Source organism: Coregonus lavaretus (genome assembly GCF_964263955.1).
Source record: "Coregonus lavaretus genome assembly, chromosome: 3".
Lineage (NCBI taxonomy): Eukaryota > Metazoa > Chordata > Actinopteri > Salmoniformes > Salmonidae > Coregonus > Coregonus lavaretus.
This window is the reverse complement of record NC_139990.1, coordinates 5,412,562-5,438,731: the sequence shown is the minus strand read 5'-3', so window position 1 is coordinate 5,438,731 and position 26,170 is coordinate 5,412,562. Positions and strand designations below refer to the sequence as shown.

The 26,170-nt window shown below is 47.3% G+C and overlaps 1 protein-coding gene across 1 annotated transcript in view; it reads left to right on the top strand.

The window, feature by feature from the left end:
* LOC311117392 (calcitonin gene-related peptide type 1 receptor-like) overlaps positions 1–26,170 on the top strand; it is a gene marked incomplete at both ends in the record, with an annotated part of 55,957 nt that overhangs the window by 7,430 nt on the left and 22,357 nt on the right. Inside the window, 7 exons of the mRNA XM_084157516.1 lie at positions 2,314–2,473; positions 2,929–3,036; positions 6,366–6,469; positions 7,210–7,444; positions 9,588–9,698; positions 9,989–10,101; positions 10,727–10,818. Of these exons, the coding sequence (XP_084013642.1) occupies positions 2,314–2,473; positions 2,929–3,036; positions 6,366–6,469; positions 7,210–7,444; positions 9,588–9,698; positions 9,989–10,101; positions 10,727–10,818 (923 nt within the window). The remainder of the gene's footprint in view (positions 1–2,313; positions 2,474–2,928; positions 3,037–6,365; positions 6,470–7,209; positions 7,445–9,587; positions 9,699–9,988; positions 10,102–10,726; positions 10,819–26,170) is intronic.

The following is a 26,170-nucleotide window of genomic DNA, read 5'->3' as shown; positions in this document are numbered from 1 at the left end:
TGTCCATTATGTTGGCTTCGGCGCCAGAATCCACCAGAGCAGCCAGGGTGTGAGTTGAGTCAGAGAGGCGGAGGTGAACTTGCAGCAGGGGTTTGCGGTCGGAGGACTGGATGGTCATTGAACTCAACCGGACTCCCCCTATGCCCGGTGAGCTTCGGCCCTTTAAAGGGCAGGTTACCACACGATGTCCATCACCTCCACAATAGAGGCAGAGGTTTGAGGTGAAGCGGCGCTGGCGCTCTGCAGGAGTGAGAGAGGCTCGCCCAATCTCCATAGGCTCAGACTGATCAAGCTGACCTGGGTGAGTGGCAGTAGATGACAGGAGCCCAGTCGGATCTCTCCGAATGCCGGTAGTAGGTGGACCTTGGCGCCCCCTCTCACGACGACGGGTCTGTATCCTTCTGTCGATCCTGACAGTCAGTGCGATGGCTTCATCAAGAGTGGAAGGCAGTTCATGGGAGACCAACTCGTCCTTGATATAGTCAGCCAAACTATGGAAGAACGCGTCCACCAACGATGGTGTGTTCCAAGAACTTCGTCTAGCCAGGGTTCGGAAGTCGATGGAATGGTCTGCGACTGTACGTCTGCCTTGTCGAATACTGAACAGTTCACGAGACGCCTCTGCGGTTGGTGAATCCAGGTCAAACACCTTCAGCATCTCCTCAGCAAACAGGTCGAAGGTTGCACATGCGGGGGTTTGACGTTCGAACTCTGCTGTTCCCCAGAGTCGAGCTCGGCCCGTCAGGTGAGTGATGGCATACCCAACTTTAGCCCCCTCCGTGGCGAAGGTCCTTGGCTGCAAGGAGAACTGAAGTCGGCAGCTAGTCAGGAATGGCCGGACCTGGGTTGAATCGCCGTTGAACCGCTCGGGGTTTCCAATCTTGGGTTCCGGAGCAGCGGCTGCAATGACCGGGGCAGGTAACTCGGGGGCAGGGCTGGTGGGCAGACTGGCTGGGGTAAGGTTGGTGAGGAGTTGAATGATCATGGCGAGTTGTTGTTGCTGCTGCTGGAACTGCTGCTCATGCTCGTCGGTTTCCATGTCGGGGGAAGTGTGCGCTGAGTCCATAATGGTCAGATCGTACTGTCACGGTTCAGACAGACGACCAGAGGACCACAATTGCGTCACACCAGAAAGTTTATTAAAACTTAAGGGAAAAGGGAAGTAGGGAGTGAGTGAAGGCTCCAGGGGTAACAGGGATCCCGTCCAATGTGCTGGGTCTGTGCCCCCCCCCAGTGGCAGCGATGCGTCCTATGAAGCCGGTGGTGGGTGGTCCAGAAGTCCTGGGGGGGGGGAGACACAGACACAACAGGGCGGATGAAACAAGGCAGCAGTACAGTTCAAGGGAAATCCAAAAACGTAGTAGCAAGGCAGAAGGCTGGTCAGAGTTACCGGGATCGAAGAGTAGTCAGGAGTCGTTATGGCAAAAAGCAGGTCTGGATCTCCTGGGGCAGAAGAGTATCCAAACATCAGGCAGGTCCGGGAACACAAAACCAGGGTGAGCCAGAAGCGCGAGCAAACAGGTTCCGGGTGTGAGCTTTGCAGACGATCTGACAAAGGAGAGCTGAAAGACAGGGCTTTAAATACTGGGAGAGGTAGTGGGTAATGCAGCGCAGCTGGCAGAGTAATTAGAGCAGAGCAGAGCAGGGACAGGTGGAGCTAGTTAGGCTGAGTAGAGAGAGTGGTGAGCAGAGTGGAAGAAAATTAAGGTGGTAACCCGGTGGAGTGAGAGGCTCATGACAGATTCATCTTATCAACCTGCTAATTATGGTTGGAGCAAAAACCTACAGGACGGTAGCTCTCCAGGAACAGGGTTGGGCAGTCCTGATCTACAGTATATCATCTTAGGAGACGAGACGAGCTCCCATGGTTTTCAAGCTTCTTTTCCAAACCACTCAATAGGAGAACAGACAGGATCAGAGAGACGCTCTCATTCTATTCATATAAAACAAATCAACCCCTTTTTATGAGTTATTTTAAAGCACAAGATGAGACTATTTGTCTATTGCTTTTAGTATGAATCAGCAGCGCATGTGGGAGTATACTGTCAATAAATCACTCACAATACCAATACTAAACCATAGCAATAGAATTACACATTCTAGTTCTGTGTACCAGACCCTTACACATTGCCTGTTGAAAGACAAGTATGCCAATATTGTCACAACACAATACAACTTGATTCAGCTCAGGGCAATTAGTTTGAGGGCAGCAGAGCCTAGTGCAACCTACACATACAGTACATCACTACCCAGTCACTTAAGAGTTCGATAGCTCTATTTTGGTAAGATGAAGTGGTTGTTGTGTCTTTACAGAGCGGAACTGTTGCCGGGGAGACCAGCTCTGAGCCTGCTAGCCCAGACACATCTCTCAGGCCTGTCCTTACCATAATGGATGACGAGAGGCTGACCATGACCGAGGGTCAATACAAATGTCTTGAACTGTTCAGCCGAGACCAGCAGCACAATAGAACAGGTGAAGCACAAATCAATAATTTCAAAGTCCAAAAATGGATGTACCAATCCCAGATCACCCCTTTAATCTAATCACACTACTTACTGGGAACGGATTACTGGGGCTCCTTGAGAAAGCACTAGTGTTGATGCTATGACCTTGGTTGCATAATGCTTAGTGGATGGATGTTTAATAAGTGCTCCCTTGATGCTATAGGTAATAGAAATGTTGTTACCAGGACCCAAGTGCAGTGATATAGGACTGTAAAAGTACCATAGCATATGTTAAATTGAAGGAGCATCTCAGCTATTAGACCAATGGAAAGTGCTAGAGGCACTGAACATCTACTAAATGACTCAAAATGTAAATAAAAGGGTTCGACATGAATCGTTAACGCATGGTTTAGCAATAGGAAGGCAGCCTAACGTGTTATAAATATACAGGCATAGATATTAAAGTCATTCTCCCTGATGCAGGTGTGTTCTGTAGCCATATGTGGGATGGCTTGCTATGTTGGGATGAGACTCCGGTGGGGACCTACGCCACACAGAACTGCCCAGACTACCCCGGACTGGACACCTCTGGTAAGACCAAATACTGATAAATTATCCAATCTCTGCAGAGGGAATTGGCCAGGCCACAGGTGATAGGGTAGATTATAGAGATGATAGCGGTGATGGTCTCAGTGATGGTCTCGGTACCGGAGTGCCAAGTCTAGGTCCAAGAGGCTTCTAAACAGCTTCTACCCCCAAGCCGTAAGACTCTTGAACATCTAATCAAATGGCTACCCAGACCAACTGATTGGTTGGAGAAAGACTCTGTATTGTATCTCTTCAAGGTATAGCCAAGAATCCTGAAACAAAGAGAAAATGTTTGATAGAGTTGCGCATTCCGTTTGCCAACAATACCTTGACGTAAGGCGCCAAAGTCGAGTGTTTGTTATGCATGCCAGTTACTAAAACAATGTAACTTGCTAACCATGTTTCTACAGTGTATAATGCTTCCCATTTAAACATACATGCTCTAGCAATGTGAAATATATTATTAGAATAACGATGGAAGTGTTTGTAGAGAATAATCATATCATTTAACCTACCTGATGTGTTTGTTTCCTTGTTGAAGTGCTGGTCTGCATTACACTTAGTGCAAATTAGTCTACGAGTCATCGAGGAACATTTATTGGTTGACGGGAATAACCAAAGTGATTAATTTTCCAGGGGGTGAATTACTTCATGAATGTGTATTGTGTGACTTAAAGTAGTTGTTATGGCAAAAGGTATTGAAGTGTGTGTTTATGTAAAACTGTTGTTTATGATATATGTCCATGGGAAATTACGCATTTATGGTAGAAATGTGTTTTGGGGTTATCATGATGGAACATTTCTAGCGGAAGGGAGTTCCTGGAAAGAGTTCTTAGGTGCTCAGTTGGTCTTTGCCTGGGGGAAAGAAGGCTGGGCAGGTAACAGGTTGGCTAGAGTAGAGTTATACCTGTGTTTGGTTATAGGCAAAGAGCTGTTGCCGGAATAGTTTATACTAAAGAACATTTTTGATTTATTCAAGTCTTTATCAACGTCCTGTTTGTTATCTTCTGTACAAAGTTTATTGGCCGATTCATCCTGCACCTGTTAATAAAAGCCTCTAAGAGAGGTGTGCACCAGAACATCCTGTCTGTCTCCTGACTGTCCGATCCGCCGCCTCGGTTTCTGCTTCAAAGGGTGACTGGATTATAGAGATGATAGGTTGACTAGAGGCTAGATTATAGAGATGATAGGGGTGACTAGAGATTATAGAGATGATAGGGGTGACTAGAGGCTTGACTATAGAGATGATAGGAGTGACTAGAGATTATAGAGATGATAGGGGTGAATAGAGATTATAGAGATGATAGGGGTGACTAGAGGCTTGACTATAGAGATGATAGGAGTGACTAGAGATGATAGAGATAATAGGGGTGACTAGAGACTAGATTATAGAGATGATAGGGGTGACTAGAGACTAGATTATAGAGATGATAGGGGTGACTAGAGACTAGATTATAGAGATGATAGGGGTGACTAGAGACTAGATTATAGAGATGATAGGGGTGACTAGAGGCTAGATTATAGAGATGATAGGGGTGACTAGAGACTAGATTATAGAGATGATAGGGGTGACTAGAGACTAGATTATAGAGATGATAGGGGTGACTAGAGGCTAGATTATAGAGATGATAGGGGTGACTAGAGACTAGATTATAGAGACGATAGGGGTGACTAGAGACTAGATTATAGAGACGATAGGGGTGACTAGAGGCTAGATTATAGAGACGATAGGGGTGACTAGAGACTAGATTATAGAGATGATAGGGGTGACTAGAGACTAGATTATAGAGAAGATAGGGGTGACTAGAGATTTTAGAGATGATAGGGGTGACTAGAAACTAGATTATAGAGATGATAGGGGTGACTAGAGGCTAGAGATGATAGGGGTGACTAGAGACTAGAGATGATAGGGGTGACTAGAGGCTAGAGATGATAGGGGTGACTAGAGACTAGAGATGATAGGGGTAACTATAGATTATAGAGATGATAGGGGTGACTAGAGATTATAGAGATGATAGGGGTGACTAGAGATTATAGAGATGATAGGGGTGACTAGAGACTAGATTATAGAGACGATAGGGGTGACTAGAGGCTAGATTATAGAGACGATAGGGGTGACTAGAGACTAGATTATAGAGACGATAGGGGTGACTAGAGACTAGATTATAGAGACGATAGGGGTGACTAGAGACTTGATTTCTGCACCTGGGTTCACCTGAGTTTTGATATTGGATCAGACCTGGTCATATATCTGCAGCCCAGGGGCCATATGTATCAAACATATCAATTTAGGATCAGGACCTCCCTGTGCATGTAATTTTAATCAATGTGATCGAAAAGGCAAAACTGATCCTAGGTCAGTACTCCTACTCTGAGATGCTTTTTGCAAATGGGCCCTGATCTGACCAGTGACACTTTACAACTGCAATTAGATTATTACAACTGGTGATGCAGCAAGCTTCCTAATGAGGTCATCCTTCTTCAGTTCGGTTGAAGCCAGTTGTCTGTGAAAGCTTGGCTGGGTTTTATGTAACTGTTGACTAGCTGCTGGGGGAGGACAGTTTGTTGGGTTAGCGTACTCCCAGAGAGGGAACATGGTGATCTCAGACATTATCCAACAGGAGATTCAACTCACGCTTTAGGGATTACAGCAGGGAAGAGTTTCTCCAAGTCTGATATAACAAAGACGTGATGCCCATAACTTACATCTGAAGTGTTTCTAGCTTTGGTGGTGAATTTATTGAATGGCAAGGAGCTGGCTCTCAGTGTTACGGAATGACAAGGAGCTGGCTCTTGGTGTTATGGAATGACAAGGAGCTGGCTCTCATTGTTAAGGAATGCAGTGATGCTCAATTGAGTAATGAGGGCAAACAGAGTAACACTTAAAAGGGGCAATCTGCAGTGTAAACAACAGCAAAGCCTTCACCCCGCCACTGTTTTGGTAAACCATACATTTGATAGGATACTACAATATGATAGCATATATGTTATTGAAATGACAACATATAAAACTTGGTACTGTATTAGTTTAAATAATGATATGTCAACTAAATATGACCAAAAACTATAATATGCTTCCCATTTTGAAAACTCCTTTGGTGAATAAAAAATATATATAAAAAAATAAACAATGGTATCTGACAGCAAAATTAGATAACAGTATAAGCCTAACTATTGACTCGGCAGTTGAGATCACAGTCCAGTCAGCGTAGCTATAGCAGCAGCTTCATGTCTAGCCCCTATCACACTGATTGATTCAGCAGCTGCCAAGTCGCCATTACTCATAGCTTAAATTACGTCGCTAACAATTACCATTACATTTGTTTTTGCAGGAAAAGTGTCAAAATATTGTGATGAATCTGGTAATTGGGTCCAAAGTCCCTCCATTAATAGGACCTGGTCCAAATGTCTGACATTCTCCAAGGACAAATTAAAGGTAATTGGAGATTGATTCGTTCTCAGTTGATTAAATGGACAAAATAGTACGGGTCTGTCTGGAACTGGGAATGCGTTCCAAATGGCACCCTATTCCCTATAAAGTGCACTATTTTGGACCAGAGCCCTATGGAACCTGGTCCAAAGTAGAGCACTATTTAGTGAATAGGTTGCCATTTGGAACATAACCTGGGTGTGCAGGCAGGACTGTTCTTAGTCCTTATTCTGTTTGTGTTGTCTGTTGTGTTTCCTGGTTATTATTCATTTGATAGTTTAACGCCATAATTAGAGCCAGGAGTTTTTCCTTGTCTAGTCTATGGATCAGGAATAACTCTGGGCCTGCCTACCTATTCTGTATGTTGTCTGTCTGTAGTGTTTTCTGATTGCTTTTAACTTTACTTTTCTTCTATTATTTATCTATCTGTGTTTATATAGTCACTGATACTGTTCCCTGTTGACAAATAGAGCATGAGGATTTCTATCTGTGTGTGTTTCTTTATGGGGTCTGTCCAGTAACATGTTGTTCTTCCCCAGAAGGTGACTCTCCATGGTCTGTTAGAGCCAGGGTCTGTGGAGCCCACTGTGGAGACCCCAGTCAGCCTGAAGGTGACTCCCCATGGTCTGCTAGAGCCAGGGTCTGTGGAGCCCACTGTGGAGACTCCAGTCAGCCTGAAGGTGACTCCCCATGGTCTGCTAGAGCCAGGGTCTGTGGAGCCCACTGTGGAGACTCCAGTCAGCCTGAAGGTGACTCCCCATGGTCTGCTAGAGCCAGGGTCTGTGGAGCCCACTGTGGAGACTCCAGTCAGCCTGAAGATGACTCCCCATGGTCTGCTAGAGCCTAGGTATGTGGAGCCCACTGTGGAGACTCCAGTCAGCCCCAGGGTCAGTCAGGAGGAGGAGGAGAGGAAGAAGATCATCGACGGTCAATACAAATGCTTTGAGAAGATGAACAGAGACCAGCCTTATAACAAATCAGGTAGTGATGATGTGCACTACTTTAATACTCAGTGTGTGGGATTATTTCAGATTATACATTTGGTGGTTTGAGCCCTGAATGCTGATTGGCTGAAAGCCATGGTATATCAGACCGTATACCACGGGTATGACAAAACATTTAGTTTTACTGCTCTAATTACGTTGGTAACCAGTTTATAATAGCAATAAGGCTCCTCTGGGGTTTGTGACACAGTGCATTCGGAAAGTATTAATATCCCTTGACTCTTTCCACATTGTTACGTTACAGCCTTATTCTAAAATGGATTAAATAAATAAACATTCTCATCAATCTACACACAATAGCCCATAATGACAAAGCGAAAAACAGGTTAAGAATTTATTGTAAATGTATTAAAAATGAAAAACAGAAATATCTTATTTATGTAAGTATTCAGACCCTTTTCTATGAGACTCGAAATTGAGCTCAGGTGCATCCTGCTTCCATTGATCATGGCTAAAATGACTTTAAAAAATCATCCTTGAGATGTTTCTACAACTTGATTGGAGTCCACCTGTGGTAAATTAAATTGATTGGACACGATTTGGAAAGGCAAACACCTGTCTATATAAGGTCCCACAGTTGACAGTGCATGTCAGAGCAAAAGCCATGAGGTCGAAGGAATTGTCCGTAGCGCTCCGAGACAGGATTGTGTCGGGAAGGGTACTAAAACATTTCTGCAGCATTGAAGGTCCCCAAGAACACAGTGGCCTCCATCAAGACTCTTCTAGAGCTGGCCGCCCAGCCAAACTGAGCAATCAGGGGAGAAGGGCCTTGGTCAGGGAGGTGACCAAGAACCCGATGGTCACTCTGACAGAGCTCCAGAGTTCCTCTGTGGAGATGGGAGAACCTTCCAGAAGGACAACCATCTCTGCAGCACTCCACCAATCAGGCCTTTATGGTAGAGTGGCCAGACGGAACCCAATTGGAGTTTGGCAAAAGGCACCTAAAGGACTCTCAGACCATGAAAAACAAGATTCTCTGGTCTGATGAAACCAAGATTGAACTCTTTGGCCTGAATGCCAAGCGTCACGTCTGCAGGAAACCAGGCACTATCCCTATGGTGAAGCATGGTGGTGGCAGCATCATGCTATGTGGATGTTTTTCAGCAGCATGGACTGGGAGACTAGTCAGGATCGAGGGAAAGATGAACGGAGCAAAGTACAAAGAGATCCTTGATGAAAACCTGCTCCAGAGCACTCAGGACCTCTGGGATGAAGGTTCACCTTCCAACAGGACAACGATCCTAAGCACACAGCCAAGAGAACGCAGGAGTGGCTTCGGGACAAGTCTCTGAATGTCCTTGAGTGGCCAGAGCCCGTACTTGAACCCGATCGAACATCTCTGGAGAGACCTGAAAATAGCTGTGCAGCGACGCTCCCCATCCAACCTGACAGAGCTTGAGAGGATCTACACAGAAGAATGGGAGAAACTCCCCAAATACAGGTGTGCCAAGCTTGTAGCGTCATACCCAAGAAGACTCAAGGCTGTAATCGCTGCCAAAGGTGCTTCAACAAAATACTGAGTAAAGAGTCTGAATACTTATGTAAATGTGATAGTTTTATTTGTAATACATTTGCAAAAATGTCTATAAACCTGTTTTTGCTTTGACATTATGGGGTATTGTGTGTAGATTGATGAAGGAAAAAAACGATTTAATCAATTTTAGAATAAGGCTGTAACGTAACAAAATGTGGAAAAAGTTGAGGGGTCTGAATACTTTCCGAATCCACTGTATATGGCCAATATACCATGGCTAAGGGCTGTGTCCAGGCACTCTGTGTTGCGTCGTGCATAAGAACAGCCCTAAGCCATGGTATATTGGCCATATACAACACCTCCTCGGGCCTTATTGCTTAAATAGAAATGGAATATAATAGAATACTTCCACAGTCACTTCAAGGTTACAGCACACGATCACAAGAACCCATAAGACAGGTACGATCACAAGTCACAGAGACAAACAATTACAGAATTCTGATAAACATACTATGCTAGTAGACAGACGACGACAGGCGTGTGGCCAAATGGTTAATGTACAGTTGTTTTCACCCAGCGACGTAGTGTATTTACAGTGAGTCTTCATTAGTGTGTTGTGTCTGGTTGTGTGTTGTTGGCGGCACAGGGCTGTACTGTAACCGGACCTGGGATGGCTGGCTGTGCTGGGATGATACACCTGCTGGGACAGTCACCTGGCAGAACTGCCCAAACTATTTCCGTGACTTCGACTCCACAGGTAAGGTCTGGCTATAGGAGGTGTTTGTTAAACTGCAAGCAAGAATGAATAAAGTCAATGTCCTGGTCGGTCTGATTCTCCAATGCTGACTTGTTAACTGCTCGTGATAAATGCGTCGCTGTGGAACATGGCTTGAATTTGAAATATTCATAGCATTTAATTCATTATTCATGGTGTCAAATGGTTGCAAAGCTTATGGACATGTACAGTTTAAGTGTTTCTGTTTAAGTGGCTAAGTGTTAAAACAATTCAAAGTGTTTATAATTAATCCTACTTGATTGTTTCATCAGAAAAAGCTACAAAGACCTGTGGCGAATCAGGACAGTGGTTCCGCCACCCAGATTCCAATAGGACGTGGTCCAACTACACGCTATGTAACTTCCACACTACAGGCAAGCTGAAGGTAAGGGTTGTCACCGAGTGATCCATCAATCCCATACATGTGCTACTTATAGCATACACTTGATCCCATTTTACAATCACAATAAGGGACATTTTCTCAAGGGGATAATACAGTTATTTTCAATACAGAGGAGACCAAGGGGGGAACAATTGGTCAAATTGAGCTAGATATGGTAAATATGGTACAGTAAGATGTACCTAAGCTTACACTCGATTACATTTCACAATCATGATTTATGGAGGAGGTCATAGAGGGAACAGGTTTCTGACCCTAGCCATTGGACACAGACAGATACATGTGTTCCTCTGTACTGTAAAAGCAATAGTAACGCGATGGAAAGAAAAGAAAAGTGATCTTTGCCAAACGCCGGTTTCTTAAAAAATTGCTTTGTGAGGACACAAAGAATGCTATGACTATCCATTATTCAAGCGTGGCTCAGTCACACCTTGATTAGAGGACGGATTAAAACCATCTGTGCTGCAGACATTAAGGCCATGTCCTAGTCTCACCTCTTTCATATTTTGTTTACATCAAGGTAGAGAATGGAAGTTAACGGTTCATGAATGTTCTTGATGCAGTATGGTCATATTTGTTTTCATCTAAAAGGTGTATCTGTATTTCCCAGATGGCCTATATCCTGTACTACATGGCGATTGTGGGTCATGCCTTATCCATAGCCTCCCTCCTGATCTCTCTGGCTATATTCTTCTACTTCAGGTAAATATAGACTGTTTCATAAAGAAAGCAAGCAACAGAAGCAAACTACTGGTTTGATTCGAGAGAGTAGTCTGTCTTGGGACTCTTAACACTTTTTTCCCCCCCACTTGAAAACGTGATGAAGATGACGTGATGGTGATGATGATGATGATGATGACGCACCTAATCCTGAGGAGAATTAGGATGATGATAGTGGTGATAAATATGATGAAAACCATGATAATAACAATGGCGGTGATGACTGTGGTTGATACAGTTCAGATGGCATAATATATTTATCCTTGTCTGTGTGTTTCCTCTGAGATAACATTGGCAGTGCAGACCTGTGAAAATGTAATCTTCACATTAAGCCTAAATGCATTTTCCACACATTTATGGAAAACTTTAACAGATTGTGTTTGTCATTTCCACACAACACTCTGGTTTCCAATTTGTCATTGTCTGTGATTTGTGTTGGGTAGCATTTGAAGGGAATACATTTTGATTGGATAATATCGTTTTTTTTCCCCTTGTCGGGATTTCCTAATATATTGTAAATGGATAGATCAAATATTTTTTCAGTAGTGATGGAAAATGTAAAAATAACTAACATTTCAGAGTGACTCTTTTATAACAATTCAATTATTGTCATTTATTATGAGTGTTCTGCCTTAGAATATTTGATATTATGATTATCATACAATATTTCAAGTTTTAACATTTTTAGAAGCTGAACGTCAGCAAAAAAAGCTTGGTTTGTTAGCTGCATTGGATTATGGACCTTGACCTCCACACTACCCTAGTGAAACTCACATTTAGGAGAAGCAGGAAGTGTTACTGAATGTTTTACTCATTCCAATACTCATGTCCTTTTCTTTTCATGCTGTCTTATTTCTGTGTAACTACTTTAAAAGCAGATTCATTTCCTGTACATTTAAGAGTTCATGACCAAAGAACCATGAATTCAGGACAGTTTAAAGGATGAGTTGGTTGTGTGTTTATTTAAGTGCAGGGCAAGCTTAATGGTAATCCCAACTGATTTCTCTTACTAAATATAGGTTGAAAGTATGCACTTAAGGAGGAACTGCATATTAAGGAAAACTGCAGGTGAATTTCAATGGAGTAGGGGTCAGTAAATGTGGTTAAATCAAAGCTAATGAGAGAGTTATGATGACTGAAAAGTTCAGAAATCACCTCAGTGTCACGGTTCTCTAAGACCGAACCCAGAAGCAGACCAGGACAAGGTGAGTTGAACGAATGTGAGTGTTTATTTACAGATAAAAAGATGCAGAATAGTCCAGGAGACAGAGCGGGTGGCGGAGATGAGTAGGTGGTGGTGAAGTGGCAGATGAACTGATGGCACGGCAGGGGTTGGGTGAAGGTTCCGGGAGAATGACTGTAGACAGAAAAAACGGAGGTAAGTACAAGGCAGGTCAACAAGGTGCAAAAAACAACAAAACTAACGCTAGTACTCAGAGGTTGATACGCTGGCAGAACATACTGTTTATGGCTAACGATCTGGCAGGGAATGGATGTCAGGTCAGAGCTTATGAAGGGGTGATGATCAGGACCAGGTGTGCCGAAGCTGATGAGAAGCAGGTGCGGGTAATCGAGAGATCACCCGCCTAGCAACGTCGCCCGGCAACCGGACAGGGTGCGTTCAGGCACCTTCGGGAAACAGGAGATTCAGAGCAGAAAAACGGCAACACAGGCAGGAACAGACTCAGGACGCAGGGTTCATGACAGTACCCCCCCTCCGACGAACGCCACCGGGCGGACTACCCGGAGCACCAGGATGGAGGCGGTAGAAGTCACGAAGGAGGTCAGCATCAAGGATCTGACGCCGAGGAATCCAACTCCTCTCCTCAGGACCATACCCCTCCCAGTCCACGAGATACTGGAAACCCCGGCTCCGCCGTCTGGAATCCATGATGCAGCGCACCGTGTAGACAGGGCCTCCTCCGATCATCCGAGGAGGAGGAGGAGGAGGTGGAGGGGGCAACAGAGGGCTGAGGAGAACAGGCTTGAGGCAGGAGACATGGAAGGTGGGATTGACTCTGAGCGTACTAGGCAACTTGAGTCGAACCACAACAGGATTAATCACTCTCTCCACCACAAACGGACCAATGAACCTCGGCGACAGTTTCCTTGACTCAGTCCGCAGAGGAAGGTCCCGTGTAGCCAACCAGACCCTATCTCCGACTGCATAAGCGGGGGCTGGAATACGGCGACGATTCGCCTGGAGCTGATACCGGTCAGAAACTCTAAGGAGGGCCTTTCTGGCCCGATGCCAGGTCCGGTGGCAACGACGAATGTGGGCCTGGACAGAGGGAACCGAGAGATCTTTCTCCTGAGAAGGAAACAAGGGGGGTTGGTAGCCGTATAGGCACTGGAAGGGAGACATCCCAGTGGCAGAAGTAGGGAGAGTATTGTGAGCATACTCAACCCAAGGCAACTGAGAGGCCCAAGAGGTGGGGTTGGAGGAAACAAGGCAGCGCAGCGTGGATTCCATCTTCTGGTTGGCTCTCTCCGCCTGTCCATTAGATTGGGGGTGAAATCCAGATGTGAGACTGACTGTAGCTCCAATGGCCAAACAGAAGGATTTCCAGACAGCAGAGGTGAACTGAGGGCCACGGTCGGAAACTATGTCACTGGGCAATCCGTGGACCCTGAAAACCTCCCTAACCAGGATCTTGGACGTCTCAGAGGCAGAGGGAAGCTTGGAGATGGGCACAAAGTGGGCGAACTTGTTGAATCGGTCCACAATAGTCAGAATGACCATGTTCCCCTCAGATTAATCACTCTCTCCACCACAAACGGACCAATGAACCTCGGCGACAGTTTCCTTGACTCAGTCCGCAGAGGAAGGTCCCGTGTAGCCAACCAGACCCTATCTCCGACTGCATAAGCGGGGGCTGGAATACGGCGACGATTCGCCTGGAGCTGATACCGGTCAGAAACTCTAAGGAGGGCCTTTCTGGCCCGATGCCAGGTCCGGTGGCAACGACGAATGTGGGCCTGGACAGAGGGAACCGAGAGATCTTTCTCCTGAGAAGGAAACAAGGGGGGTTGGTAGCCGTATAGGCACTGGAAGGGAGACATCCCAGTGGCAGAAGTAGGGAGAGTATTGTGAGCATACTCAACCCAAGGCAACTGAGAGGCCCAAGAGGTGGGGTTGGAGGAAACAAGGCAGCGCAGCGTGGATTCCATCTTCTGGTTGGCTCTCTCCGCCTGTCCATTAGATTGGGGGTGAAATCCAGATGTGAGACTGACTGTAGCTCCAATGGCCAAACAGAAGGATTTCCAGACAGCAGAGGTGAACTGAGGGCCACGGTCGGAAACTATGTCACTGGGCAATCCGTGGACCCTGAAAACCTCCCTAACCAGGATCTTGGACGTCTCAGAGGCAGAGGGAAGCTTGGAGATGGGCACAAAGTGGGCGAACTTGTTGAATCGGTCCACAATAGTCAGAATGACCATGTTCCCCTCAGAAGAGGGCAACCCAGTGACAAAGTCCAGGGCCAGATGCAACCATGGTCGCCGGGGGATCGGTAGGGGGTGAAGAAGTCCAGAGCTGGGCCGATTGGCACTCTTGTTCTGCGCACAAACTGGACAGGCAGCAACAAACCTCCGAGTATCTTCTCCCATGGCAGGCCACCAAAATCGTCTGCGTAGAAGCGCCATCGTCCGAGCCACGCCAGGGTGACAAGCCATCTTGCTGGCGTGGGACCATTGGAGGACAGCCGAACGAACCGACTCAGGCACAAACAACTGACCGGGTGGACCGTTACCGGTGCCGGGCTGCGTCCGAAGGGCTGCCATAACCTCCTCCTCAATCCTCCACATAACGGCTCCCACGACAAAGTTCCGGGGAAGAATCGTCTCAGTCTTGGCCCCACTCTCCTCCGTCTTGGAGAACATCCGGGACAAGGCGTCCGCCTTGCCGTTCTTAGACCCCGGTCGGAACGTCAAGGAAAAATTAAAGCGTCCAAAAAACAACGACCACCTGGCCTGACGGGAGTTGAGACGTTTAGCCGATTGCACGTAAGCAAGATTATTGTGGTCAGTCCAGACAACAAACGGTTGCTCCGCCCCCTCCAACCAGTGGCGCCACTCCTCCAAGGCAAGTTTCACCGCAAGGAGCTCCCGGTTACCCACATCGTAGTTCCTCTCCGTAGACGAAAGACGACGAGAGTAGTAGGCGCAGGGATGGAGTTTACCGTCAGTGGAGCATCGCTGGGACAGGATGGCGCCAACCCCCACATCAGACGCATCCACTTCAACGACAAACTGACGAGCAGTGTCAGGTTAAGAGAGAATCGGAGCGTTGGTGAATCGCCTCTTCAAATCCAGAAATGCTCGGTCCGCCTCAGGATTCCAACTGAAGGTTCTGGTACTAGAAGTCAGGGCAGTTAAAGGAGCGGCCACACGGCTGTAATCACGGATAAATCTACGATAGAAGTTCGCAAACCCCAGAAACCTCTGGAGCTGCAATCTCGTACCGGGCTGGGCCCAATCCAGAACTACCCTAACCTTCTCTTGGTCCATTCTAATCTCTCCCCTGGAGATGATGTACCCGAGGAAGGATGTAGTGTGGGCGTGAAATTCACACTTCTCGGCCTTCACAAACAGGCAATTCTCCAACAATCGCTGCAGAACCTGCTTGACATGCTGGACGTGGCTGGAAAGCTCCTTAGAGAAGATTAGAATGTCATCCAGGTAAACGAACACAAAAAGACCGATCATATCTCTCAGGACGTCATTCACCATACTCTGGAACACTGCTGGGGCATTGGTCAGTCCAAACGGCATCACCTGATACTCGAAATGACCCATTGGTGTATTGAAACCAGTCAACCACTCGTCCCCCTCTCTGATCCGGACCAGATGATACGCATTGCGTAGGTCCAGCTTAGTGAACACAGTAGCACCCTGTAAGGAGTCGAAAGCAGAGCTCATCAAGGGCAGGGGATACTTGTTCTTGACCGTGATATCATTCAACCCCCGATAATCAATACAAGGTCGAAGAGAGCCATCCTTTTTACTCACAAAGAAGAATCCTGCCCCCAGGGGTGATGACGAGGGACGAATGAAACCAGCAGCTAGGGACTCCTTTATGTAGGTCTCCAAAGCCTCACGTTCAGGTCGAGGATGCTGTATAACCGTCCCTTGGGATAGGCAGCTCCAGGGAACAGGTTTATGGCATAATCATATGGTCGGTGGGGAGGGAGTGACAGAGCCCTCTGCTTACTGAACACTTCCCCCAAATCATGATATGTCTCGGGAACCAGGGACAAATCTTTGGGGTTAGCCTCAATAACCTGACTGGGAACAGAATGGGAACAGGCAGTCTTGAGGCAGTTAGCATGACAATCAATGCTCCAACTAGTTACCTTGCCAGTCACCCAATTGAACGTGGGATTGTGTTCTTTCAGCCAGGGGTATCCAAGGACCAGAGGAACATGGAAGAAGGCAGAATGAAGAATGAGAACCTCAGAATGATTCCCTGACAACAGCATCTTAACCGGTTCAGTCCTCATCGTGATACGTGCCAGACTACTGCCGTTCAGAGTGGTAGCTTCAATGGCTTCCGGTAATCGCTCCTTGGAAAGCCCCAGCTGTTCCACCACGTCGGCATCAATAAAGCTTCCATCGGCACCTGAATCGACGAAAGCGTTAATCGCTAAACTCTGATTCCTGTTCATGAGGGTAGCCAGGAAACGGGGTCTGACAGGGGTATTGAGAGGTTGAAACTGGCTCGCTAAATGTCCTCCCAACTTTAGCGAGCCGAGCAGTTTGACGGCCGCTGGGAACAAGTGGAGATGTAATGTCCCGAACTACCACAGTAGAGGCAGCGGTTGGTCTTACGTCTATGTTGGCGCTCCTCCTTGTTTAACCCGTGCCGCCCCACTTGCATGGGTTCAGAATCTGGAGGCAGGACCTCTCCACTAACCCCGTGTGGTGGACAATGATCGACGCATTCTGGTCCACCTCCTGACCCGACTGGAAACTGAGAAGCTGATTGATTGGACGGGCCTCATTGCTTCTCCCTCCTTCTCTCTCGAACTCTGTTATCCACCCGAATAGACAAAGCTACCAAACTGTCCAGGTCACTAGGCTCCGGATAGGAGATCAACTCATCCTTGAGTTGCTCCGACAGCCCCTGGTAAAAGGCCGCTTGCAGTGACTCCTCATTCCACCCACTCTCCACAGCCAATGTCCTGAATTCGATTACGAAGTTGGCAACGCTGCGAGTGCCTTGGCGAAGAGAAAACAGGCGCTTAGCTGCGTCCTTACCTCGGACTGGATGGTCAAACAGCTTCCTCATCTCTGCCGTGAACTGCTGGTATGACGCCATGCAGGTGTCCTGTCGTTCCCATACGGCTGAAGCCCACTCCAGGGCTCTACCACGCAGCAATTCAATAACAAAGGCTATCCTAGCCTTGTCTGTGGCGTAAGAGTGGGGCTGTAGATCGAACACTAATCCACACTGCATAAGAAAGGAACGGCATCTTCCCAAATCCCCTTCATACTTCTCAGGCGTCGGAACCTTGGGCTCACGGAAGGGCACAGCTCCAGAAGCGGCAGGCGAGAGAGGTGAAACCGGTGGTGGATTCTCCACCGGCAAACTGAGCTGAGCCTGGATCTTCGTCAGACTGGTAGAAAAGTTCCGAACCGATAACGCTATCTCCTGTAGCGCCGTGCTGTGTTGTCCCAACATCCTTTCCTGATGGGTAATGGCATGGCGAACAGAGTCCAGGTCCACTGGGTTCATTTATGGCCGGATCGTTCTGTCACGGTTCTCTAAGACCGAACCCAGAAGCAGACCAGGACAAGGTGAGTTGAACGAATGTGAGTGTTTATTTACAGATAAAAAGATGCAGAATAGTCCAGGAGACGGAGCGGGTGGCGGAGATGAGTAGGTGGTGGTGAAGTGGCAGATGAACTGATGGCACGGCAGGGGTTGGGTGAAGGTTCCGGGAGAATGACTGTAGACAGAAAAAACGGAGGTAAGTACAAGGCAGGTCAACAAGGTGCAAAAAACAACAAAACTAACGCTAGTACTCAGAGGCTGATACGCTGGCAGAACATACTGTTTATGGCTAACGATCCGGCAGGGAATGGATGTCAGGTCAGAGCTTATGAAGGGGTGATGATCAGGACCAGGTGTGCCGAAGCTGATGAGAAGCAGGTGCGGGTAATCGAGAGATCACCCGCCTAGCAACGTCGCCCGGCAACCGGACAGGGTACGTTCAGGCACCTTCGGGAAACAGGAGATTCAGAGCAGAAAAACGGCAACACAGGCAGGAACAGACTCAGGACGCAGGGTTCATGACACTCAGAGCAATACGTATGTGCAAGCAATTGACTCTACCAAGATATAATATGCCACTTAGCAGACGCTTTTATCCAAAGCGACTTACAGTCATGCGTGCATACATTTTTGTGTATGGGTGGTCCCGGGGATCGAACCCACTACCTTGGCGTTACAAGCGCCGTGCTCTACCAGCTGAGCTACAGAGGACCAAATGTAAAATGCTGATAGTCATTAAAAAAATGAGTTATTCAAAAACAGATTGCAAAGAAAAGTTTGAGAAGTTAAGAGTATGTCAAAAACTTTATATTCTCTATCTCCAAAAAAATAACAAATGCTCTATGACCATCAAATTAGTCAAAGCAGATTGTGAAGGAAAGTTTGATAAGTATGAATATGTCCCTATAACCCCATCTTTCTCAGTCGCCAATGATCCTACAGTATGACTGTCACATTTATTTGACATGCTTTAAAAAAATTCAGGCCATTATCCTTGAACAAACCTTATGGGGGATATAACTGCAGGAACCAAAACAACATTTCTGCATTACATTGGCTACTACTGACTTGGAAAAGTTGCTATTTGGCTCAGTCAGTCGTGGAAAGTACTTAAAATTGTCATACTTGAGTAAAAGTAAAGATACCTCAATAGAAAATGATTTAAGTAAAAGTCACACAGTAAAATACTACTCGAGTAAAAGTGTCTGGTTTTAAGTCCAGTGGTGGAAAAGGACTCAATTGTCATATTTCAGTAAAAGTTATACATCAAATTCCTTATATTAAGCAAACCAGATGGCACAATGTTCTAAAACGCATATATACATACATACGACAGCTAGGGGCACACTCCAACACTCATATCATTTACAAACACAGTATGTGTTTAGTGAGTCCATCAGATCAGAGGCAGTAGTGATGACAACACGTTATATTGATAGGTGTGTGAATTGGACCATATTGCTGTCCTGCCTGAGCATTCGAAATGTAACAAGTACTTTTGCGAATTGGTCTTTAATTCCGTGATGATAGAGGTCTTAATAGCCCATAACATCAAAGATGCACCACCATATTGTACAGTAGGGATGAGGTATTTTCTGCATATACATTGTTCTTTTGAAGACCAAACCTGCCATTGGTGTGCATGTCATCTGACCATCAAACTTGACCAAGTACCAGGACATTTTAGCCAAAAAATCTGGTTGCCTCTGCCAGGAAGTTAAATGCCAGGAAGTTAAATGTTGTTGCTTGTTTAGGTGTTGCCTGAAAACATCCATACACCAATATAGCACCTCGGGATAAAGAAAGTGATTGTCTGTTCTATTTTCTACTCATCCTAGTTAGAAGATATTCTGTTAAGACACTTCCTTTGTCTTTTTACTTGTGTTGGGCCATTTAATGGTATTAAATGGCCCAAATGAATTGAATTGGCCACCCCTCAGAGAAAGCAGAATTTGAATTGAATTTGAATTAAAATTCATTGAAATTCAAATGCACATGTTTATTTTGACATCATGTATGGTTACCAACTCTATGTTTAACATGTTCTGGACACATTTCATTTCTAAAACTCAAAAATAGTTAAATAATTACAGTGGTCTGGAAATATTCTAAGATCATTTTGTAGGTTAACAATTCATAATCCACTTTCACTCCATAATGCAAAGTATCAACATAACATCTCATTACAAAATTACAAAAAAAATACTGTTTGACATTTTTTTGTTATAATTAAAATAATAATTGAAATGGTATCTGTATTCTTTAGTAAGAGGTGGCAGATGCTTTTAGCAAAATATTTGTCAAAGGAAGGAGACAAAAGATGTTTCATGTCTCAGTTAAATTTCTTTGAATTGGTTTAAATTAGATTCTACTTCCTTTAATTAAATATAAATTATGCTTCCTGTGGGGGGTGGCCAATTCAAATTTCAATTCATGGATTGAATTGAATTAGGCTAAATTCTGAAATGACACCAACCCTGTAAAACAGAGTGCAGGTGCATCTTAGTAGCAAAAAGTTAAAACGCTCAAACTACTCTGTATCTGTGTCTTGACAAGTAGAGAATAGAATACATCCTTTCTTGGCATTGTAAAGCTTTAATGGAAGACCAACGCGATCAGCTAATTATTATCTCCATGAAGTTAAAGATAGCAAGCAAAGCATTGATTTTAAGGGGAGCATAATTTTTACAAGCATGGCACTGTATTTATAGGCTGATCTCTTTAAACGTCAAAGTCTTAATGTTGTATTAGACTTTCCAGATGTGCAGTTTACAGTGGTATTTGATGCGGTACAGCTGCACTGTCTTCTTATTTATGGCCTCCACATCAGCACTGCCAGGACTCGCCAATAAAAATACTCTGGCTAGCTGTGGAAAAATACAGTTGGGTTAGCTTAAAAAATACTGCATCACTTTGTTATCTGAGTCTGAGCTTGTCCTACATGATGCAGTTGTCATAAAATGGTTGTGTGTTTTGACTGGGCCTATCTGAAAAAGTGTCAAAGTGGTGTCCGAATTAATTGGATCCCTTGATAAAGATGAGTAAAAAAGACTGTATAAAAATAAATAATAGTGAGCTATATTGTATGCTAATTTCAATAAATACAAATATATATATATATATTTTATACTAATATTTTTTTTGCTCAGAGAAAGATTATTTTGTTTAACAAATAATACAAATAAAAAAACTCTAAAAAAAGATAGGGGTCAAAATGATTGGATCCCATGTTTTCAATACTCCAGCACCCTCCTGTTTTCAATACTCCAGCACCCTTCCCTTGAGAGGGTAACGACACTGAGCCTTTTTCTAAAATGTTTTATGAGATTGGAGAACACATCGGGAGGGATCTTAGACCATTCCTCCATACAGAATCTTTCCAGATCCTTGATATCCTTAGTCTGTGCTTATGGACTGCCCTCTTCAATTCAAACCACAGGTTTTCAAATGGGGTTCAAGTCCGGAGACTGAGATGGCCATTGCAAAATGTTGATTTTGTGGTCAATTAACCATTTCTTTGTGGAATTTGATATGTGCTTGGGGTTATTGTCTTTCTGAAAGATTCACTTGCAGACACGTTTCAGTCTCCTGGCAGAGGCAACCAGGTTTTTGGCAAAAATGATCTGGTACTTGATAGAGTTCATGATGTCGTCGCGTTGACCATATCAAGGGCCCCAGGCCCAGTGAAAGAAAAATAGCCCATAACATAAAAGATGCAGCACTATATTGTACAGTAGAGATGAGGTATTTTCTGCATATGCATTGTTCTTTTGAAGGCCAAACCCGCCTGTCACGGTTTCGGCCGAGGCTGCTCCTCCTCCTGGTTCGGGCAGGCTTCGGCGTTCGCCGTCCCCGGAGTACTAGCTGCCACCGCTCTATGTTTCTGTGTTCTATTGCTTTTGTCTGTCTGTCACACCTGTGGTTGTTTTAGAGTTGATTACGTGTCTTATAAGTTCCATGTTGTTTCTAGGGTAGTTGTGTGTGGTTATTTGTTGTTACGTGGTTTTGATACGTGTTTTTCTTTCCGTGTCATTTTTCCCTTTTGAAGTGTTTTACGCGTGTGCGTAATGTTCCTCACCTCTTGTGTTTTCGAGGTCGGGGTTTGTACACTTGTTTGGGACATTATTAAAAGTCTTGTTGGACTACCTCTGCTTCCTGCGCTTGACTCCTCCACCGCATCCACGACAGGCTGTGACAGAACCACACACCATCATGGAGTCAGCAGGATCAGCGGCGTCTCCCGAATCACTGCTGGAACGGCTCAACTTCCAGGACGCCATGATCCAGCAAATCGGGACCACTATGGACAAGGTGTCCAACACCCTGCGCCGTTTGGTGAACACTGAGGACTTTTACAACATCACATCACCAACGGCCAGTCCTCCTCTCTCAGTACCGGAACCCAGTGGCATTCGGCTCTCACTCCCGAGGGCATATGACGGTTCTGCAGCCGGGTGTCAGGGATTTCTCCTGCAGGTAGAACTGTACCTTGCCACTATACACCCGGCGCCCTCGGGATATTAGAGCGTCTCCGCCCTCATCTCCTGTCTCTCCGGCAAAGCGTTGGAATGGGCCAACGCTGAATGGAGGGGAATAGACGCCGCTACCATCACCTACGCGGAGTTCTCTCGCCGCTTCCGGACTGTTTTCGATCATCCTCCTGAGGGGAGAGCGGCGGGAGAGCGTCTATTCCACCTCCGACAGGGGAAGAGGAGCGCACAGGAGTTCTCACTGGAGTTCCGGACACTAGCAGCGGATGCGGGGTGGAATGAGAGGGCCCTCATCGACCAGTACCGGTGTAGTCTACACGAGGACGTTCGTAGGGAGCTGGCCTGCAGGGACACCAACCTAACGTTTGACCAGTTGGTGGACGTTTCCATCCGTCTGGATACCCTGCTGGCTACCCGCGGACGTCCCGAGTGGGGGTCGTCCAGTCCACCCTCCAGCACCCCCGAGCCGATTCCCATGGAGCTAGGGGGTGCTGGCGCTAGAGAGAGGAGGAGGGGGAACCCGAGGGGGGCCATCCACTGCACCACCTGCGGTCGTGGAGGACACACTGCGGCCAGGTGCTGGGGAGGGTCTCCTAGGGGAGGTGACAACAGGCAACGCACTGGGGAGTCATTTCAGGTGAGTAGACGCCCCACTCACCCAGAGCTCTCTGTTGGTCACATGAGTATTCCTGTGAGGTTTCCACAGGTGGCACCTCATTCCCAGCATAAGGCGCTAGTAGATTCAGGCGCAGCCGGGAACTTTATTGATCGGGCATTTTGTAATAGGTTAAGGATTCCCCTTCGGCCGGTAGACAATCCATTTCCTGTCCACGCACTAGACAGCCGGCCGTTGGGGTCGGGTCTGATCAGGGAGGTCACAGCACCACTGACTATGACGACGCAGGGGGGTCATGAGGAGAGTATTCAGTTTTATCTGATTGACTCTCCTGCGTATCCCGTGGTGTTGGGACTTCCCTGGTTAAGCACCCATGATCCTACTATAGCGTGGCAACAGAGGGCTCTTATGGAGTGGTCTGCTCAGTGTGTAGGGAGATGTCTAGGTGTTTCCGTAGGGGCGACCTCGGTAGAGAGTCCGAACCAAGTGCCCGCACTGCGCATTCCCCCTGAGTATGAGGATTTAGCACTCGTGTTTAGTAAATCGAGGGCAGCACGGCTACCTCCTCATAGACAGGGGGACTGTGCGATAAATCTCCAAACAGGAGCGGCTCTTCCTCGGAGTCATGTGTATCCCCTGTCTCAAGAGGAGACAGCGGCTATGGAGACATACATAGCCGAGTCCTTGGCACAGGGATACATACGGCCCTCTACTTCCCCAGTCTCCTCGAGTTTCTTCTTTGTGAAGAAGAAGGACGGGGGATTGCGCCCGTGTATTGATTATCGTAGTCTCAATCAGATTACAGTTAAATACAGCTACCCACTGCCACTGATTGCGACGATGACGGAATCATTACGCGGAGCGCGATTCTTCACAAAGTTGGATCTCAGGAGCGCGTACAATCTGGTGCGCATTAGGGGGGGGGATGAATGGAAGACAGCATTTAGCACAACCTCGGGTCATTACGAGTATCTCGTCATGCCATACGGGTTAATGAATGCTCCGTCAGTCTTCCAATCCTTTGTTGACGAGATTTTCCGGGACATGCATGGGCAGGGTGTAGTAGTTTACATCGACGACATCCTGGTGTACTCTTCTACCCGAGCCGAGCATGTAGCCCAGGTGCGCCGAGTATTGAGACGACTGTTGGAGCATGACTTGTATGTCAAGGCAGAGAAATGCCTGTTCTTCCAGGAGTCCGTCTCCTTTTTGGGTTATCGGTTGTCTTCAGCTGGTGTGGAGATAGAGGTAGACCGGGTATCGGCCGTGCGTAATTGGCAAACTCCAACCACTGTAAAAGAGGTGCAGCAGTTCTTGGGTTTTGCTAATTACTACCGGAGGTTTATTCGGGGTTTTGGACAGGTTGCAGCTCCCATTACGTCCTTGCTAAAGGGGGGTCCGGTTCGCTTGCGTTGGTCGGCTGAGGCGGATAGGGCATTTATCAAGCTTAAGAACCTGTTCACCTCGGCTCCGGTGCTGGCGCATCCGGATCCCTCTTTACCATTCCAGGTTGAGGTAGACGCGTCCGAGACCGGTATTGGGGCAGTCCTCTCACAGCGGTCCGGCGCGCCACCTAAACTCCGCCCCTGTGCTTTCTACTCGAAGAAGCTCAGCTCGGCGGAGTGTAACTATGATGTCGGGGACAGGGAGTTGTTAGCCGTAGTCCAAGCCCTAAAGGTGTGGAGGCATTGGCTTGAGGGGGCTCAACACCCTTTTCTCATTCTGACTGATCACCGTAACCTGGAGTACATCCGGGCAGCTAGGAGATTGAACCCTCGTCAGGCTAGGTGGAATATGTTCCTAACCCGGTTCGTCTTTAAAATCACATACATCCCAGGGTCCCAGAATGTTAAGGCAGACGCACTGTCCCGGCGGTATGACACGGAGGAGAGGTCCAACGAGCCTACTTCCATATTGCCGGAATCTTGTTTGGTGGCTCCGGTAGTATGGGAGGTCGATACGGAAATCGAGCGGGCACTGCGTACCGACCCTACTCCCCCCGAGTGTCCTGTGGGGCGGACGTACGTTCCGCTCGAGGTCCGCGATCGTCTTATCTATTGGGCTCATACATCACCCTCCTCTGGACATCCAGGTATTGGCCGGACCGTGCACTGTCTTAGCATGAAATACTGGTGGCCAACGTTAGCTAGGGATGTGAGGGTTTATGTCTCCTCCTGCTCTGTGTGTGCCCAGTATAAGGCGCCTAGACATTTGCCCAGGGGTAAGCTACATCCCCTGCCCGTTCCACAACGACCATGGTCCCACCTCTCGGTAGATTTCGTAACTGACCTACCTCCCTCCCAGGGGAATACCACCATATTGGTCGTTGTGGATCGGTTTTCTAAAGCCTGTCGTCTCCTTCCCATGCCGGGTCTCCCTACTGCCCTACAAACCGCTGAGGCTCTCTTTACCCATGTGTTCCGGCACTATGGGGTCCCCGAGGATATTGTGTCTGACCGAGGTCCCCAGTTCACTTCCAGAGTTTGGGGAGCGTTCATGGAACGGTTGGGGGTCTCGGTAAGCCTTACCTCGGGGTATCACCCAGAGAGTAATGGGCAGGTGGAACGAGTTAACCAGGATGTGGGTAGGTTTTTGAGGTCCTATTGCCGGGACCGGCCGGAGGAGTGGTCGAGGTTCATCCCCTGGGCCGAGATGGCCCAGAACTCTCTCCGCCACTCCTCCACCAACTTAACACCTTTCCAGTGTGTTTTAGGTTATCAGCCGGTCCTGGCTCCGTGGCACGAGAGCCAGATCGAGGCCCCTGCGGTGGACGAGTGGATTCGGCGCTCGGAAGAGACGTGGGACGCTGCCCATGTCCATCTGCAGCGTGCCATCCGTCACCAAAAGGCGAGCGCCGACCGTCACCGCAGTGAGGCACCGGTGTACGCACCGGGAGATCGAGTCTGGCTCTCGACTCGAAACCTGCCCCTCCGCCTGCCCTGCCGGAAGCTGGGTCGGCGGTTTGTGGGGCCCTTCAAAGTCCTGAGAAGATTGAACGAGGTGTGTTACAGATTACAACTGCCTATAGAGTATAAAAATATTAACCCCTCGTTCCATGTGTCTCTTCTCAGGCCGGTGGTAGCTGGCCCACTCCAAGAGGAGGAGATAGGAGAGACCCCTCCGCCCCCTTTGGACATCGAGGGGGTCCCGGCGTACAGAGTCCGGACCATCTTGGACTCGAGACGCCGGAGGAGTGGTCTCCAGTATCTCGTGGAGTGGGAGGGGTACGGTCCGGAGGAACGGTGCTGGGTGCCCAGGAGGGACATACTTGATCTATCCCTCCTGACTGAGTTTCACCATGGGCATCCCACGCGCCCGGGTCCGCGTCCTCCTGGCCGTCCCCGAGGCCGGGGTCGGCGCGCGGCTGGAGCCGCGCGTCAAGGGGGGGGTACTGTCACGGTTTCGGCCGAGGCTGCTCCTCCTCCTGGTTCGGGCAGGCTTCGGCGTTCGCCG